Genomic DNA, 15,419 nt, shown 5'->3' with positions numbered 1-15,419 from the left:
CAATTTCATTTATTCAGACCTGCTTGAAATGCTGCATTTGTGGTGCCCAGCTCACAGTTTTCAGGGCTCAATACAATTTTGAATGCAGCTCATCCCATTTCAAGGCAGATTTACATCAGAGCCATTAGCACTGATATTTTAAGAGTTACACATGCTTTTTAAACTCTTCAACATGTAAAAGAATCTGTGATAAACAGAAGACAACCCCATCCTTCTTGAACAACTTCTAAAGCAAATCTTACAGAGGACACAGACCACTCTGTATATGTATTATTATAATGTATACTCAATATGTATTATTATAAGAATATTTGAATAATATAACTTTACTATGTATATATATTATGTATAAATATTATGTTACATTGTATTGACATTGAGCTGCGATCCAAAAGAACCCACAAGGTGCACCCTGACCTCAAGTGCTGTGTGCAGTTTTGGTCACCACAATATAAAAAAAGACATAGGGCTATTAGAAAGAATCCAAAGAAGGGCCACAAGGATGGTGAAGGGTCTGAGAGGAGGCTGTATGAGGAGCAGCTGAAGTAATTTGGTCTGCTCAGCCTGCAGAACAGGAGACTGAGGGGAGACCTTGCTGTTATCATCAACAGCTCCATGAGGCAAAGTGGAGTAGCAGCCACAGATCTCTTCCCTCTTGAGGCCAGTGACAGGACCTGAGAAAATGGCATGAAGGTGTGCCAGGGGAGGCTTAGACATCAGGAAAAGTTTTTTTCACCCAGAGGGTGGTTGGGTACTGGAACAGGCTTCCCAGGGAAGTGGTCACAGTACCAAGCCTGACAGAATTCAAGAAGTGTTTGAACAACGCTCTCAGGCACAAGATGTGTCCTGTGCAGGGCCAGGAGTTGGTCTCCATGACTCATGTATCCCTTCCAACTCACTATTTATTATTCTAAACACTGATGCTTTTGCTGGAGCATCCCCAGGGTGCTGCCATGGCCCAGCCTGGAATACACAGACTCTGAAGCACAGGTTAACCAGCCCTAAAAGCAAAGGTTCCCCCAGGCTGGCTTTGACGTGGTTTGGAAAGAAGCAAGAAGCACCAGCTTTGCTCCTGCTTGCCTAGGGACCAAACACTCTGTGTTGGTTTAAGAATACAATAAAACCTTGCCAGCTCAGGGGTGACTCAGCAGCTCGTATGCTTTACATCAAGCACTGCACCACCAAACACACTAGCAGGGAAGTCAGGAGAGAATGAGGAAACACTTGATTTGGGAGCTATCTGTGGCCATAATGTGATATAACAGCACTGCATCAGGCTTATCTTCTCCTGACTGGAAAGGGCTAAAGGGGCAGGGAAAGCAAACTCCATTGACCCAGGTACTGTGAAAAAACATCTGGAAAAGGTCAGCAAGTGTGCTGGCTCACGTTACTGCTAAGGGACATGCAGAGAGAGCTAACTGTGTCTGTGCCCTGACAGCTGGCAGGCACCTTCTCAAACCACCACAGGAAAACCAACCAGAGGCAGCCAACAGAACCTGCAGGTATGGAGCAGCTTTTGTAGCTAAACATATAACAGGAGGGCTTGGGGCAGGGGAAATCCCACAGAAAGCCCTGGCAAACATGAGTGATGGCTGATGCTTTAGAGGATCACACAGGAGTTGCTAACAGATGAATAATGACTGACAAAACAAGCCTCTGACCAATCTAATTCACGCCACCTACCTCAAGTCCTCAGCCACAGCTTTTTCACTGGTGTGTTTTATTCATTGGTCTTTATAAGGTTGGGTTTAAATGCTTTTACTCTTAAAATGAAAATAAAAACAATTAGGTCATGGCAGTAACAGCAGAAGCCAATTGTGATGTGAAATGAACTGTGCTACCTTCCTGAGACTCATCTGGAGTCATAAAACCAAAATTCAGAAAAAAATATTAATCACCACTTGCCAACACCTTCCTTTTGGCTGCAGAAGTGAAAGCCCTTCCACACGAGACAGGAAACAGCAGCTGTGACCAAACAATGGGCAATGCCAAGATCAGCCATTCCCTGTCAGCCCTGGGGGTGTGCCATTCCAGTGCCAGAACACAGGATTCATAGCTCACTAACAGCCCCACAGAGAATGGGAACATCCGGAGTGTAGCCCTCTAAACCAGTAACAAGGACACCTCCAGCTGGGGGTGATGCAATGCCAGCTCTGAAGCATTACTAATGCATTTTGTCTCAGTCTCATGAGATGAATTTCACATGCAAAATGAAAACTGAGCTGAAATCACCACATGGCAGCCCACCACCTTCTGGGCCAGTACCATGACTAAAACAAGTGTTCCAAAATCCTAGAGGAAAGCATGGTTGCCAAGGGATGGCAGACTGATGATCAAGTGAGATCTAGATGCTGACTCAAGCCTTGAACTCAAGCACTGTGTGCAATCAAGTACCAATAGATTCAACCCTGATATCAAAGTACAAGGATTGGTCCAGGAAAAGAACAGGATGAAAAGACAGGAAATTAAATAAATGAAAGAGAATGAAAACCGACATGAAGCAACAGATCAGGAAATGGATGACACTTTTCTATGCAGCTATGTAGGACATACCTTTGCATGCCACTTACCTTATATCCACTTTGAACCTGGCTGCGCTCTCCAAGTCGGAACGCGAGTTCCTGAGCATGGCATCACATGGCACAGCTATGCCTGACAGTTGTGTTGGGGGCAAATAGTAAATCATGTCAACAGTAAAGTACCTCTCTCCATCACTCAACCCTTCTGTTTTTTCAGGAAGCACTGAGAACTGGGACACATGACAGCTGCCTTGAAAAACGATGAAGTCTGTTTCTTCAGAGCAAACTCCACATTTGCTGTGTGGAGCTTGGCAGCCATGGCTGTGGGGCTGGCAGAAAAGCACTCCCTGGTGAGATCCAGCAGGGCAGCTGTAGGGTCCATTAACAAAAGGAAATTCAGCCCCTGGCCATGCTAGCTGGCTGTTCTGTTTCATTTACTCCAGAGTCCCAGGGCCAGAAGTGAAGCTCATGGGGGCAGAACAGCGGCCAGGCAGGACAGCAGTTTCCTTAGGGCTTCAGAAAGTCTAAGCCATTTAATTTAAAAGTATCAAGCTCAGCAGGAAAAAAACCTGCACATTACTAATCTTTATTAAAGAGGGAAAACTTTTGTTATGTTCTTCAGCTTAAAAAACACTAACAAGACATTCTTTCTCATGTACAGGGCAGTTGTGCCAAGGATTATGACGAATTCCCAAAGCCAAGCATCATGCTGCCTTTCCCCCCTCATCCCCTTAAGCCCAGCAGCAGCTCAGTTGGAATGACACAGTAAGATTTTCTACTGAACAACCCCACATCTCCAAAACCTTAATATTCAGGAGTATGCATAGCAGAAAAGATGTATGCATCTCCAAATCCTTCCTCAGTCATAGAGGAATTGTATAACTTTCTCCAAACCACCGAACCATCTTTGACAGGGCATCAAACCACAAGCCAACAAATTTCAAGCTGGGTGTCCAGTGACAGAATCCAACATCCTCTCAATGACAGCACATATAAACTATAGACATTGGCTACCAAAAAGTGATTCTTGCTGGCAGAAAAGATGCCACATTTAATTTAATATATTTATTTATGGCCCCAAGACACAGAGGGAAGAAAAAGGCTCATGAAAAAAATCCAAAAGATTAATCATACTTCTAACCCAAATTTTCATTGTAGCTACTGGATAGTTGCAACAAAACATAGGAAACTTTGCCTGAGTGGTTGTTCAAGTCTCTCATTAGAGATGGAGAAAACTGAAAAAACAGAGGCAGAGATGAAGGTACAGGGAATAGCAAAATCCTAGGGTCGCATTTTGCACACTGCCATGGCACAAGAACAGAGCATCTTTCAGAAACTCAGCCAGTGACACAGCAATATTGCTGAGATGGACAAACCAAGGGCCAGGCTGGGTGGGGCTTTGAGCATCCTGGTCTAGTGGAACTTGTCCCTGCCTGTGGCAGCAGGAGTTGGAATTAGATGAGCTTTAAAGTCCCTTCCAACCCAAACCATTCAAAGACTCTCCAGTGCCTTTGGCCAAATGCCTTTTAAGGCTTCAGTGGTACTTCAAGCTTTTCCACTACTGTCCACAGGTTCACAGTCAGCAGCAGCCCCAGAGTAGTGGGATGGGACACAATGCATCCAAACATGTCCTTTTTCCAAGCAGCAGCTCCCCAGATGGAGCAACAGTAGCTCTCCGTGACAAGTAAGACACAAAGCAAGTACAAATAAGAGCAAAGCTGCAAAAAGATTCTGCAAAAAAATAAATCCATCCATCCATCCATTCATCCATCCATCCATTCATCCATCCATCCATTCATCCATCCATCCATCCATCCATCCAATTTTGTTCTACACAGGATGCAACTCGTGAAATACCAAATATTTTTAAAAAATTAAAAAGCCAAAATAACAATGAAAAAACAACCCCCAGATTACCATTTACAGCTAACTGTGAAGTATAGGGCTGCTCCCATAAGTAAGTAGATTGTAAATGAAATATTTTTTTATGTCAGCTGATAAGAGACATTATGTACATGCAAACATTGCTTTGCTTGTAATCTTAGATGAACATAAAACCGCTATAAAACAAATCCTTTATTTAAAGTTTTTGGGATGGTAACTTTTGTAATCAAGTGTTCATTACAAACACACATTCATTGTCTCATCTGAATCATGTTTCCTGTCACCTCAGAAGAGCTATCAATATTCATTACCCTCTTTTGAACTCACTTCTAGATCTACCACCTGAATTAGGAAGCACCACTTTTATGGGTTTATTGTTGCAGTACGATGGTACAAAGCTAATCCAGAATTAATCATACAGGGGCTGTTCTTTTGAGAGTAGTGTTGCCTTTAAGGAATTAGTGTCCAGCCTCCAAAACCACGGACACCAAATCACATGCAGGTACCTCTTCTCTGTTGTGGGCAAGCAGCTGTGTGCCAGCCAGATGAGGAACTCCAGGGACTCACTTCTCACTGTCCTCTCCTCAGGAAAACCTTGTGAACTTTTCCTTGGCATGTAATGAAACATGGTAAGCACAAGACCTTAGCATACAATGGAGACATGGCTGTGCTGTCAGCAGATGCACAGTGCTGACACCAGCATTTCTTTCACATTATGTCCCAAGTTCCTGACTCCAACACACCCTGTTCAGCTCTGAGGCCTTCTGCTTGCCACATTTTAGTTTGCATGTTACAGCAGGATGCAAGGAAAGCAACACTACCTGCTTCTGTATGTTCAGAACAAAGGGCAGAGCATTCCTTAGTCCATTTCCTTGAGGTCTCCAACACCATATTCCTTAGCCTTGGACCTCCAATCTCTTAAAAGGGGAACCTGAATTTAGGTAAAGTTTATCAGTCACAGGCTCATAAGGTCTGTTGATATCTACTAAGACAAAAAGCACATTAAAATGCTTAATACGCAGCATCTCCAATAGTTACCACATCAAAACTATTCTGGCACCTCTGCACTCACATGCAATGTGATAGGGTTTTACTATTTTAAATGAACTCACAAATCATATGCAGTTTGAACCCTTGTAGATAACCAATCATTTTGGCTCAAAGTCCCTCTAAGTACACATGGGTATCTGCAAATTAAATCAATGAAGAGAACAAGACACTGGGAAAAATAATCAGCTGAACACAGCAGCACTGCACTGGCTAAAGACTGTTATATTTTGATTAAATATTAAAAATATTTGCATTTGTGATGAAAGCATAATTATATGCACTGCTGGAAATTAACATGTCTGAAGTCTTGACTGAAGCAAGAATTTCTAAGTTCCACTCAGTGCTGCCTCTAAAGGTGGCACTGTTTGAGTTCTATTGTAGATGCCATCCATACAGAAATGCTCAAAAAGCCAAATTAAAACTATTGAATCATACCAAAAAGTCAAAATTGAGACTGATCATATAATTTTCAATGTTTACCACCACTCTCAATTGCTCTTATAGCACTTCAGCTTCTTATAGAGCCTGAAGTCTCCAAACACTTCATATTAACTCTTCCTGTTTCCTCTCACTACTTTTAAAAGTAGTTTACACAAAATATGAACCTCACAAGGCATTTTGGACTACATAAAATCAAAGACTGTTCCTCAAAATTAGCAATAAAAGAGCTATTCAAGCAATCAAGCTCAAAAAAGGAATGCACTGTAATTATTCTGCTCTGTGACAATGAAAATAATCTAAAGTTTAATTCGCATTTGCTGTTCAACTTATCAGGGCATTTTTAACAAATATGAGATAAAATATCAAAGGATTTTCTTGCTAAAGTTAGAATGAAACATAAGCAATAGTAGTTGCACATTCACAAGTTGTACTACATATTCTTTAAACTGTACTGAAGTTTCTGCCACTGCTTTGTAGCAATACTCATATTTTAGAATACCAAAGCAGTATTGAAAAAAGTAAACAGTAGATTACAATAGATGGCTTTTTTCTAATATTTCTTCTACATCTTTAATCAAGTCTTCCTTTTATTTGTGTCCAGGCTCCAATATACATTCAAGCTAGAGGAATTTGATAGAAGAAAGATAGCAATGATAAGGACACTTTTCCCCCAGTCATCAACAAAACACACTGAAGGCAGACATTTCAAGATCACAAAACCAATTAAATTCACAGGAATAAAGCAAATAGACAGTAATGAATACTGACTACACAGTTTTAAAGCAAATCTATCATTAACTTCAGACTGAAGATATTGAATCTCACAATTAAACTGAATTACTGAATTTCATGGGTGCCACACCCGGCCACACTCCTAGACAACAGAATAGCTCTACTGATTGCAGACTGCACAAGACAAACATTTTTTAAAAAGATCTAGAAAGTAGCAAGGTGAACTGAAGTCAGTTCCACAGAGCTGATGTCAAACAGCAGCCCAGTACCAGCTCTTTCATCGCTACATTTCTAAAGTTATCCCAATTCTGAAACCTGACCAAGTGATAATCTTAAGCATTCATAAAAAATAAACAGGAGCATCTGTGAAAGCCAAGAAGGCTACTCCCATCCTGCCTGCATATACTTTTTTTTACAGAAATCCCTGACAAAGACAGTACAGAATAGTAAATCAGCATCCAAGATAAACTACTGATGTTCACAAAGCAAAGTTTAATCTTGCTGCAAATATTTTTTTTAATGTTCTATAAGGAAAAATTCAGCAGTGAAATCTAGTTCTACTTCACCCTTCAAACTGAAACCCTTAATGACACACTACATTGATATGCCACTATCTGATGTTATACATGACATGAAGTACACAAAGGACATAAAACTCTTGAAGGGAAAGGTAAAAGTCTGGAATAGACACTGGAGACATAATTTCTCTTATCCCACTGTTCCAGGATCAGTTACTGAAAAGGCTGCCCAATACACTCTCATGTTGAGCAGATGGCTCTGCCCAGCTAGGCGGAGAGCAAGGATGTAAGGTTTTTTTCCCCCCTTCAGAAAATAAACACTCATATTTAGGGAAAAGATCAATTATGCATTTCATAGAATGAGCAGGATTCCACTTCACCTATTTTTCCAAATATGCTCTTTCCACCCCTCAGCTGACTGGAGTTTATAGTTTCCTTTATAAATACATCTGCCCCCCTCACTCCAATCACTATTTCTCATATTGCAGATTAAGGCACAATAGTTGAATAATATGCATTAAGGTTTTTTTTTTGCTGGATCTGTAGCTTATTTTTTTCTTTGCTAAATCAGTTTATAGATGTCTCCTGAAGGCCTTTTACACAGCATCAGTATGTCTCAGGAAAACCCAACTCCACATAACAAGTATCTGTCTGCTTCAACAGGGTCCCTGTGGGAAAGACATGTCAAGCAACACTCCACACCTCACAGCATTTATATCCATAGCACCAAGACACAGTTTAATCATGTTCATCCTTAAACTGTGCTTATACCAACGTCAGTTTGTCATCTGCTACTACAAAGTGCTTGCCCATTTTGATTTAGAAAAATATTTTAAAAATCATAAACGCCAGAAGCATGTGTCTAGTTTATTGCTTTATGAATAAGTGAGTGGGTCTTTCAGTCAGAAAACAATCTCCTCAGTGCAACTTTACGAAATACATTCCTTATGCCCACTGAATTGGAATTAAAAAGAGTAATGAATGGCAGGAGAGACAAGGTTCAAGAAAACAAAAGCTTAAATAAAAACTCTGGTCATAAGAAATCAGCCTGCTTTTAATACTGTTAATCCTTATTGTTCTGTTGAGTATTCTTTTGCTCCACAGCATGGAAAAAGCAAACAAATCACAAAAGAAAACATTAGAATATATTTTTTTTTAATTTTTATAAATAACTTATCTGTTACAAAGGCAGTTTACCCAGCTAAATCACAAAACCATCAACTCAAGATATCCAAATTAGGTTTTATTAATAAACAGGTAAAAACTGATTTGTCAATCTTCACATAGAACTGCAGATGAAGCTGAAAAACAAGGCCTCATTTTATAAACAAAATGCATTGAATGCAAGTGCTTTGGGTCTACTGCCTAATTACCTGGGATTGACTTTTTCTTCCCACATAAAAAAAAATGCAAAGCCTTCAAAACAAAGGCCTCTGTGCATTCACATAGATCACTTGTAAAACTCCTAATAAAAAGTGTCCACTGGCGGATGTTTACAGTGGGTGACAGTCTACTTTGTCTCTTGCTACATTGTTAGCACTCCCTCCAGCCTCACTAAGTGCTGCTGCTACATAATTCTTTGCGTGCCTTCTTTTATGCATAATGTACTGGAATTCCATTTTCTTGATCTCTGTTACATACATCCCCGATCATGTATTTTCCTTAAAAAAATAGATCATCAAAATAAAAGAGATGCTTGAGGTTGCTTCAGTGTTCAAGTCTGTTTGATTTCTCTTTTCCAGCCTTTATTTCAGTTGTCCTAAATATTGCTATCCTTGTTTTCTATAAATATGAGACTTCACCACAAAGTCACGTTTAGAAACTGGCTGCCAAAACAGGAAAGCATTTAAAGTCCTTGAACAAAGCTGTATGATGCTGCTGCTGTTGATTTTGGCACTGTATGTACTTCCCCAATGAATCTCTCTTCAGGAGTCTGCAAGACACCCAGCAGATGAAGCAAGCTTAACTCGGATGCTGATCTGTTGGTGGGTTGAAAGTTTCCTAGTATAAAGTTTCCTCACACCAGACAAAATGCTCCCTTTGTGTCACCCACCGTAAAACTCAGTGTACAGAGTGAACTATATGCATAATTCTTCCAACTTTTCCTGCACTTTTACCACGCTGCATCTGCAGGTCTTCACAGATCATCAGCATTTACAAGAGCAATGTACAGAACAAGCAGAGGAAAGCTATTTTGTGCATAGTTTCTTATTAATGCTCTTATTTTAAGGCATTGCTTCTCTCAGATAAAAGCTTAAAAAAAGGGACATGATCGTGCTTAATCACTTAAAGGGAAAAAAAGAAAGTTAACAAAAAGACTATTACACTATACATACAGAAGTACAAGAAAATAATAAAGGTGAGGAAAAGAAATCACTTAAAGCAGGCTCTAGAGCTATGTACAGTAGGAAAAGCTTTGGGGTATTTCACCGTGTGTATTGTACAGACAACGCATGCAGTTTTTCCTTTTCATCTTTAGATGTGATTGTACTGATTTCTGGCTTCACAGAGATGTTTTCAGGGAAGACAAGGCAAAGAGTACCACTGATTTGTAAAGTTCTTCCCTTTATCAAAGGCACTATATGGCAGCAAACAGTTTAAATATTTAAACCTTGTTCCTTTTAAGATCTCCTCTGTGCATGTAGTGTTTCACTGAAAGCTCTGAAAACAAAAACACTAGCACTCTATTCCTTTCCCCTGTCAAAATTCAGTAGTGACATGGGGGCAGAGAAGAGGATGGGCGACATCCAGGCACTGAACACGGTGTGTGTTACTGGTAATACTGTACATGGTTTAGGCAGCTGGCGAGTCGCTCAGCCGATCAGCGTCAACTGCCTGTGACACAACTCTGAGGTATTGCTTGCTCTGTGGGCTGACATTTAGCATTAGCAAAATACCATCTCGTCACACCTTCCATTTTACAAAATCCTATGCATAAATGCGTTTTTTGCCCCCAATGCCTGGACAATTCCTTGTACATTTGCTATGGTTTTACGGAAGGTAATGGGCCTGTTGGCTCAGAAATGCCTGGGCATTTCACACTGTTCACAGCGATTTAAGGCTGGATGATTTAAAAAAGTACAGGCGGTACAACTCCACTGAGATCCCTCATCTTCATCTGTGTCTGGAACAGTCTTTGGTGTTTTCACAATGGGCCTCTGATCTGTGACATGGAAGAGATAAGACAAGCAGTTACTAACTGAAAACAGCATGGAAAGAATTTTGAGATTTTTTTTTTCAGTAACTGAGAACTATCTTGTTCCTCTGAGAACACTACAGTTATTAAAAGTGACAGAATAAGCTTTTCACCACTCCCTTTACTATAGCTTCATTGTAGGTCAGCCAAAAGGCTCAAGGTAAAACTACAAAAATCAAGGTCTCCATCCCTTAAGTCTGCTTTCCTCCTTTGTTTCCCTCAGTTCAAAGCTACTGCATAAAAAGGAGGTAAAATTTGCAAATTAATCAGCACCGGAAACATGAAGAAGATTTAGAAGTCTGAGGTCTACAGAGTGGTCTAAAATTCATTATGACAAGAAGTATGTGCTCTGTAACCCTCTGACATGTGTAACTTTTTGATCTTAGAAAGAAGGTAGCAGTTCTTCAAGCCAGCTCAGCAGGCAGATGTGCTACAGAAAAACCATTGCCTGGCTCTGTCATGCTACAGAGTAATCCTCCCAGCCATACCAACACATCTTTTTGCATGATGTGTTAGAATGCAATCTTCAACTATTTTAAAAGAGAAAGGAAGAAGAGAGAAAAGGAATGAAAAGGATGAAAAGACAGATGAGTAACTTCTCAAGTTAATGGTTCTCTGGTTTAGGCAACTGCAAAATCCTTTTAGTCCATTATTTCATCTGGAGAACATCTCCTCAGCAAGTAATCAATGGCAATTGCTGCAAAATGACAGCAAGAACTCCAGAAGTACAATGGTACTGATCATAGTTGCACAGCTGGAAGAAAAATTATTTTTGTTCTTTTATGAACAGCAGTATTTCTGGTTTAAGTCAAAGCCTACATGATAGCTAAATTGAAGCTTAAAATTAAATGAAAATTAAAGTCAACGAAGAACTAAGATACAGAAGTCATCTAAGTGAGTTTCACTGGTCCCTAAGCAATATACGCTTCCATCACATAAATTACCTTACAATATATTATCCATTTAATTTACTTCTCTTTCCTGAATGTATGAATAGAGAGGAATGAGAGCAAACAGAAGCACACTTACTGCCAACACAAATAAAATGCAAGGTTTGAAGTAATCTATTACATAACTGACACCAAAGATTCGTAAATTAGAACTTGATATTAGATACAAACCAGGTATTTGTATCAAATCCAAATTTTATCAATACAATACCTTTGGGTTTTGGTGGCACGGGACCAAGAAATCCAATATTATCGTAAAAATTATGAATAGCGCTGGGATTAAAATGTGGTCCTAAAAAAAAAAAAAAAAAAAAGCGCAGTTTAAAAAAAAAAGCAGTTTAAAAAAATAAACTTGAGTAGGGAGGCATATCAGTTTTTTCTGATAGTCATTCTGTAACAATACTGTTATTCACTTATCTTTTATATCAAGGTGTCAATACAGACCTAAGTGAGATGAGATACAGTGATTTCAACAATACACTTTAAGAAACTTATTGCCCAAAATATGCACTATAAACTCAGAGACAAAATCTAGCAAACTGAACTCCTTTAAAAGTGTCCTTTTCTGCTATTCTTCAACAAGATCATTTTGTTCGTAAATCTTAGCTTTTTCTAAATTGTAATTTTACTCAGAGATATCTTACCTACTATGCAGTGTATTGTACATGCTTAGAATTAAAACTCAAAGTTCTAAATGCAATTTACTAGCAAAAGCAAACAAGAAAAAAAAAAAAAAATTACCCACCATTCACTCTATTTAAGATCAGGTTTTTAGAGCAGCATTACATTCAGCACATCTGTCTGCCTTCTCCTGAACTGCAGGTACACTGTCTGAAGCAGAACTTTAGTGGCTCATGTCCCAACTGATCTAACAGCTCACTGCTGCTGAAAGTGGGAAGTATCAGTTCCTTCCCTCTCACTATCTCAGTTCTCCCTTCCTGTGCCTCTCCCTCACATCAGCTGTAGCAAGCTTTTCCAGCAATGCAAGTTTTAGCTTGGCTCGTGAACAGAATCAGCTCTGCAAAGGATCTAAAAAATTAATACAGAGCCAGAACACAGTAAGTGGCAAGAGAGAGAAGCAGGAAGAGAGAAGGCTTTCTTGTTGGCAGTTCTGGAACTGGCTCAGCTGTCTCACAGTTTCACCCCCAAGACCAAAGGCTGTGTCCCTGCAGACAACGAAAGCGGAGAGCACACTGAAAGTTACAACTGCACTTAATACTTGCTAACTTGAGACGCTAAATACAGACAGAAGTGGAAGACAAAAGAGAGAGATGGACACATATGCATAGTTGCATCATTCAAAAAACTTACTCTCTTTCTTTGGTACTCAGATAACCAGATTTCCCCCCTCCCCCCCGAGCATTAATAAATGGCATCACAAACTTCTGCCTTCTGAGCCAAGTATGAAATAGGAATGACTGTGGGATTAGGAAAATCGTATGGCCAACAAAAACAAAAGGTTTTAAAGACAGTTACTTCCATGGTTTCACTCAAATTAATGCGAAGATTTTGCAAAAGGTGTATATCCATAATTTATGACACAGACTTTTTTGAAAACATGGACAGTGAAAAAAAAAAAAAAAATCAACATTTACAGTTACTGATGTACTAAGACATACTGTACCTCTTGCTTGAAAAAGATCAATCTCTTTGGTTAGGCAATCTATGTCTATCTGCAGCTGTCTGTTACAACTTCTTAACTGTTGCATTTCTTCCAGCTGAAAAAATAAATCTGTCTGTTAGACTTATTTGCCCAGTTTATGAACAGTTATCATTCAGGCACAGGTAGACAGCATTTAGTTATTTCAGAAATGATGATAAAAGAATTTTCCCTAATGATCACTTTTCTTTTAATCCAAGCATAATCTTACAAAAGCCTTCCAGACTCACTGAATAGTTCTCATCAGAAAGTTCAGTCAGAGCTGACTGAACAACTCCAAACTGCAGTCAAGGCACAGCCAGTCATCTGGTCCACCAAATGGATGATCATCTGGCACTGAAAACTGGTGCATTAATCAGCTTCTTTGAGCTTGGTATATGCACCAAGACCAAAAAGTACTTGGTGTGATAGCAGTATGAGTATTAACTTGTAAGGACTACCAGGTCAAATCTTTTACAACAGCCTTTAAAAGCAATACTTCACAAAACAATTAGCGAACTGCAAGGTTGTGGTTAAATGACACATTTTTAGTCCTTACTCTAAACTCCACTGTTTACCAGCTTAATTCTAACTACACTGCCTGTCCCTAGTATATTGTCAATATATGAGCAACTCTTCCTTCAATCCATTGTGACAGACCACACTTGTGGTTTAGGTTTATACCCTCCAGGCATTTCAACTTACTGATGGAATTTGGGAAACAGAATTCGATCTTTTCAGGCGCCTTCGTGTTAGATTATTCTCCATTTCATTGACCTCTGATTTTAGTTTATCCAACTTTTTCTTTTGAACCTCAAGTTCTCGTTGAAGTCGCTCCATCCTGGCCTTCTGGTGTACCAGTAAAGCTGCAATACATAAAGTCCCATTTTATCTACTTTATTATCCTTCACATGGCAACATCAGATTAAGATGCAAGTTAGTACTCTTCTGGGATAAAACAGAAAAAAACACTGCTACAGACTGCTTTTCCAATTTCCTCACAAGAAAATCTCTGCCATAAGACAGAAAGCAGTGTATTTTTGAAAACAAACTAACTACAGACAAGCAAATATGAGAGAGCCATACAACATAATAAATGGCCATGCAAAATTTGACTGTGATTTCTAAAAATCTACAAGACTGACTACCTAAAGCCAGGAACAAATATTTCTTCGTGTATTCAGCTTAACCACTGTAAAACAGGTAGCATGAAGAGGATTTCAGACAACTGCAATATGGAGCACTACATATGCTTATTGCAATTAGGATTGGATCCAGTATTCATCATAGTAGGACCCATCAAATGAGACCAAACCAGAAATAAGCACACCACTAGCAAACTGTGATATTTATCATAAGCATGACTGTGTGTCATTTTACCTCTAAACTATGGTGCAGAACCATTAGCTCAGCTTCTAATTTCTAACACTGCTTACTATTTGTAATGCAAAAGGCACAAGGAGACCTAATTTAGAAACAACGAAGTTAGCATTTAAACCACAGTTTCTAAAGGTATAAAGAACCTAAGTAGCAGATGACACAAATTAATGCAATCTAATAAGTTTATTTCATTGAAGGCACGTTTACTATTAAATATCATCACAAAAGTAGATATCACTCTCAAAGTAATAAATACCTTCGATAAAAATGTATTTCACTAAATAAACCAAAGAATCATTTTAACTTCTGCATAGCCATTCATTCATCCATTGAACTAGTAATTCATAGGAACTGTGAATACAGACTATGAATACTTTTATTAGCAACCCGAAATCATGACGAAGTAGCAATATAACAAGGTATTTTAAAAAGGCTGAATTTGCCTCACAAAATCTTTAAGCCAAACTCTACCTGGAACATGATGCTTAATTCCTCACAATTTCTTCAGGTACCAAAAAATTAGAAGCACTCAAATCTGGTTGCCTAGGTTTCCCAAATAATAGCAGAGGAAAAACAAACACATCAAAAAGATGCAATGTTCCACATCTTTGGCAAGCAGAACTGTCTTCTTCTGCAGTTCCTGCCTGCTCATTCATTCACACTTTGGCATTTTGTTTTCCAGAGGTTCTTTAAAAGGAGGAACCATGCCAAACTATTTTTGAACAGTGTTACAGATTGTAAGGCGGTACTCAGATCCAGCCTAGGCTTTTGAACCACAAATGTTCACGAGATACTGAAATGGCACCTAGTTTCTGCTACGTTTTGTTCAAATCAGAGAAGTTTTCATAAACATACCTTTATTTTGGGTCAAAGTAGTTGCACTACAGTAAAAATTGTAGCTGGGGTCATATGTAAAATAAAAACATAATAACTGAACTCTCAAGATAAAGATTTTTGTTGAAGACTTGGAATTATCAGGTAAGTAAACAGACAGTCTCTTCTCTTGAAAATACACCTTTTACAAAAGCTGCAAGTTTAAAGAAAGGAAATCAAGGACTACTTTGTTTCTACTTCTGCAGGGAGTGCACAAGCCCTTTTTCTTTCTACATT

At 39.1% G+C, this 15,419-nt stretch overlaps 1 protein-coding gene across 2 annotated transcripts in view; it reads right to left on the bottom strand.

The window, feature by feature from the left end:
* Positions 1-8,282: 8,282 nt before the first annotated feature.
* TAB2 (TGF-beta activated kinase 1 (MAP3K7) binding protein 2) overlaps positions 8,283-15,419 on the bottom strand; it is a 60,056-nt gene continuing 52,919 nt past the window's right edge. For both annotated transcript variants that reach the window (XM_056486277.1, XM_056486278.1), the window contains exons 4-7: positions 13,635-13,795; positions 12,915-13,008; positions 11,502-11,582; positions 8,283-10,307 (exon numbers count right to left, since the gene is read on the bottom strand). In XM_056486277.1, the coding sequence (XP_056342252.1) occupies positions 10,162-10,307; positions 11,502-11,582; positions 12,915-13,008; positions 13,635-13,795 (482 nt within the window). In that variant the 3' untranslated portion in view covers positions 8,283-10,161. The remainder of the gene's footprint in view (positions 10,308-11,501; positions 11,583-12,914; positions 13,009-13,634; positions 13,796-15,419) is intronic.

This window comes from Oenanthe melanoleuca, chromosome 3 (genome assembly GCF_029582105.1).
Source record: "Oenanthe melanoleuca isolate GR-GAL-2019-014 chromosome 3, OMel1.0, whole genome shotgun sequence".
Taxonomy (NCBI): Eukaryota; Metazoa; Chordata; class Aves; order Passeriformes; family Muscicapidae; genus Oenanthe; species Oenanthe melanoleuca.
The sequence above is the reverse complement of the archived record's forward strand: the minus strand, read 5'-3'. Positions and strand labels throughout refer to the sequence as shown.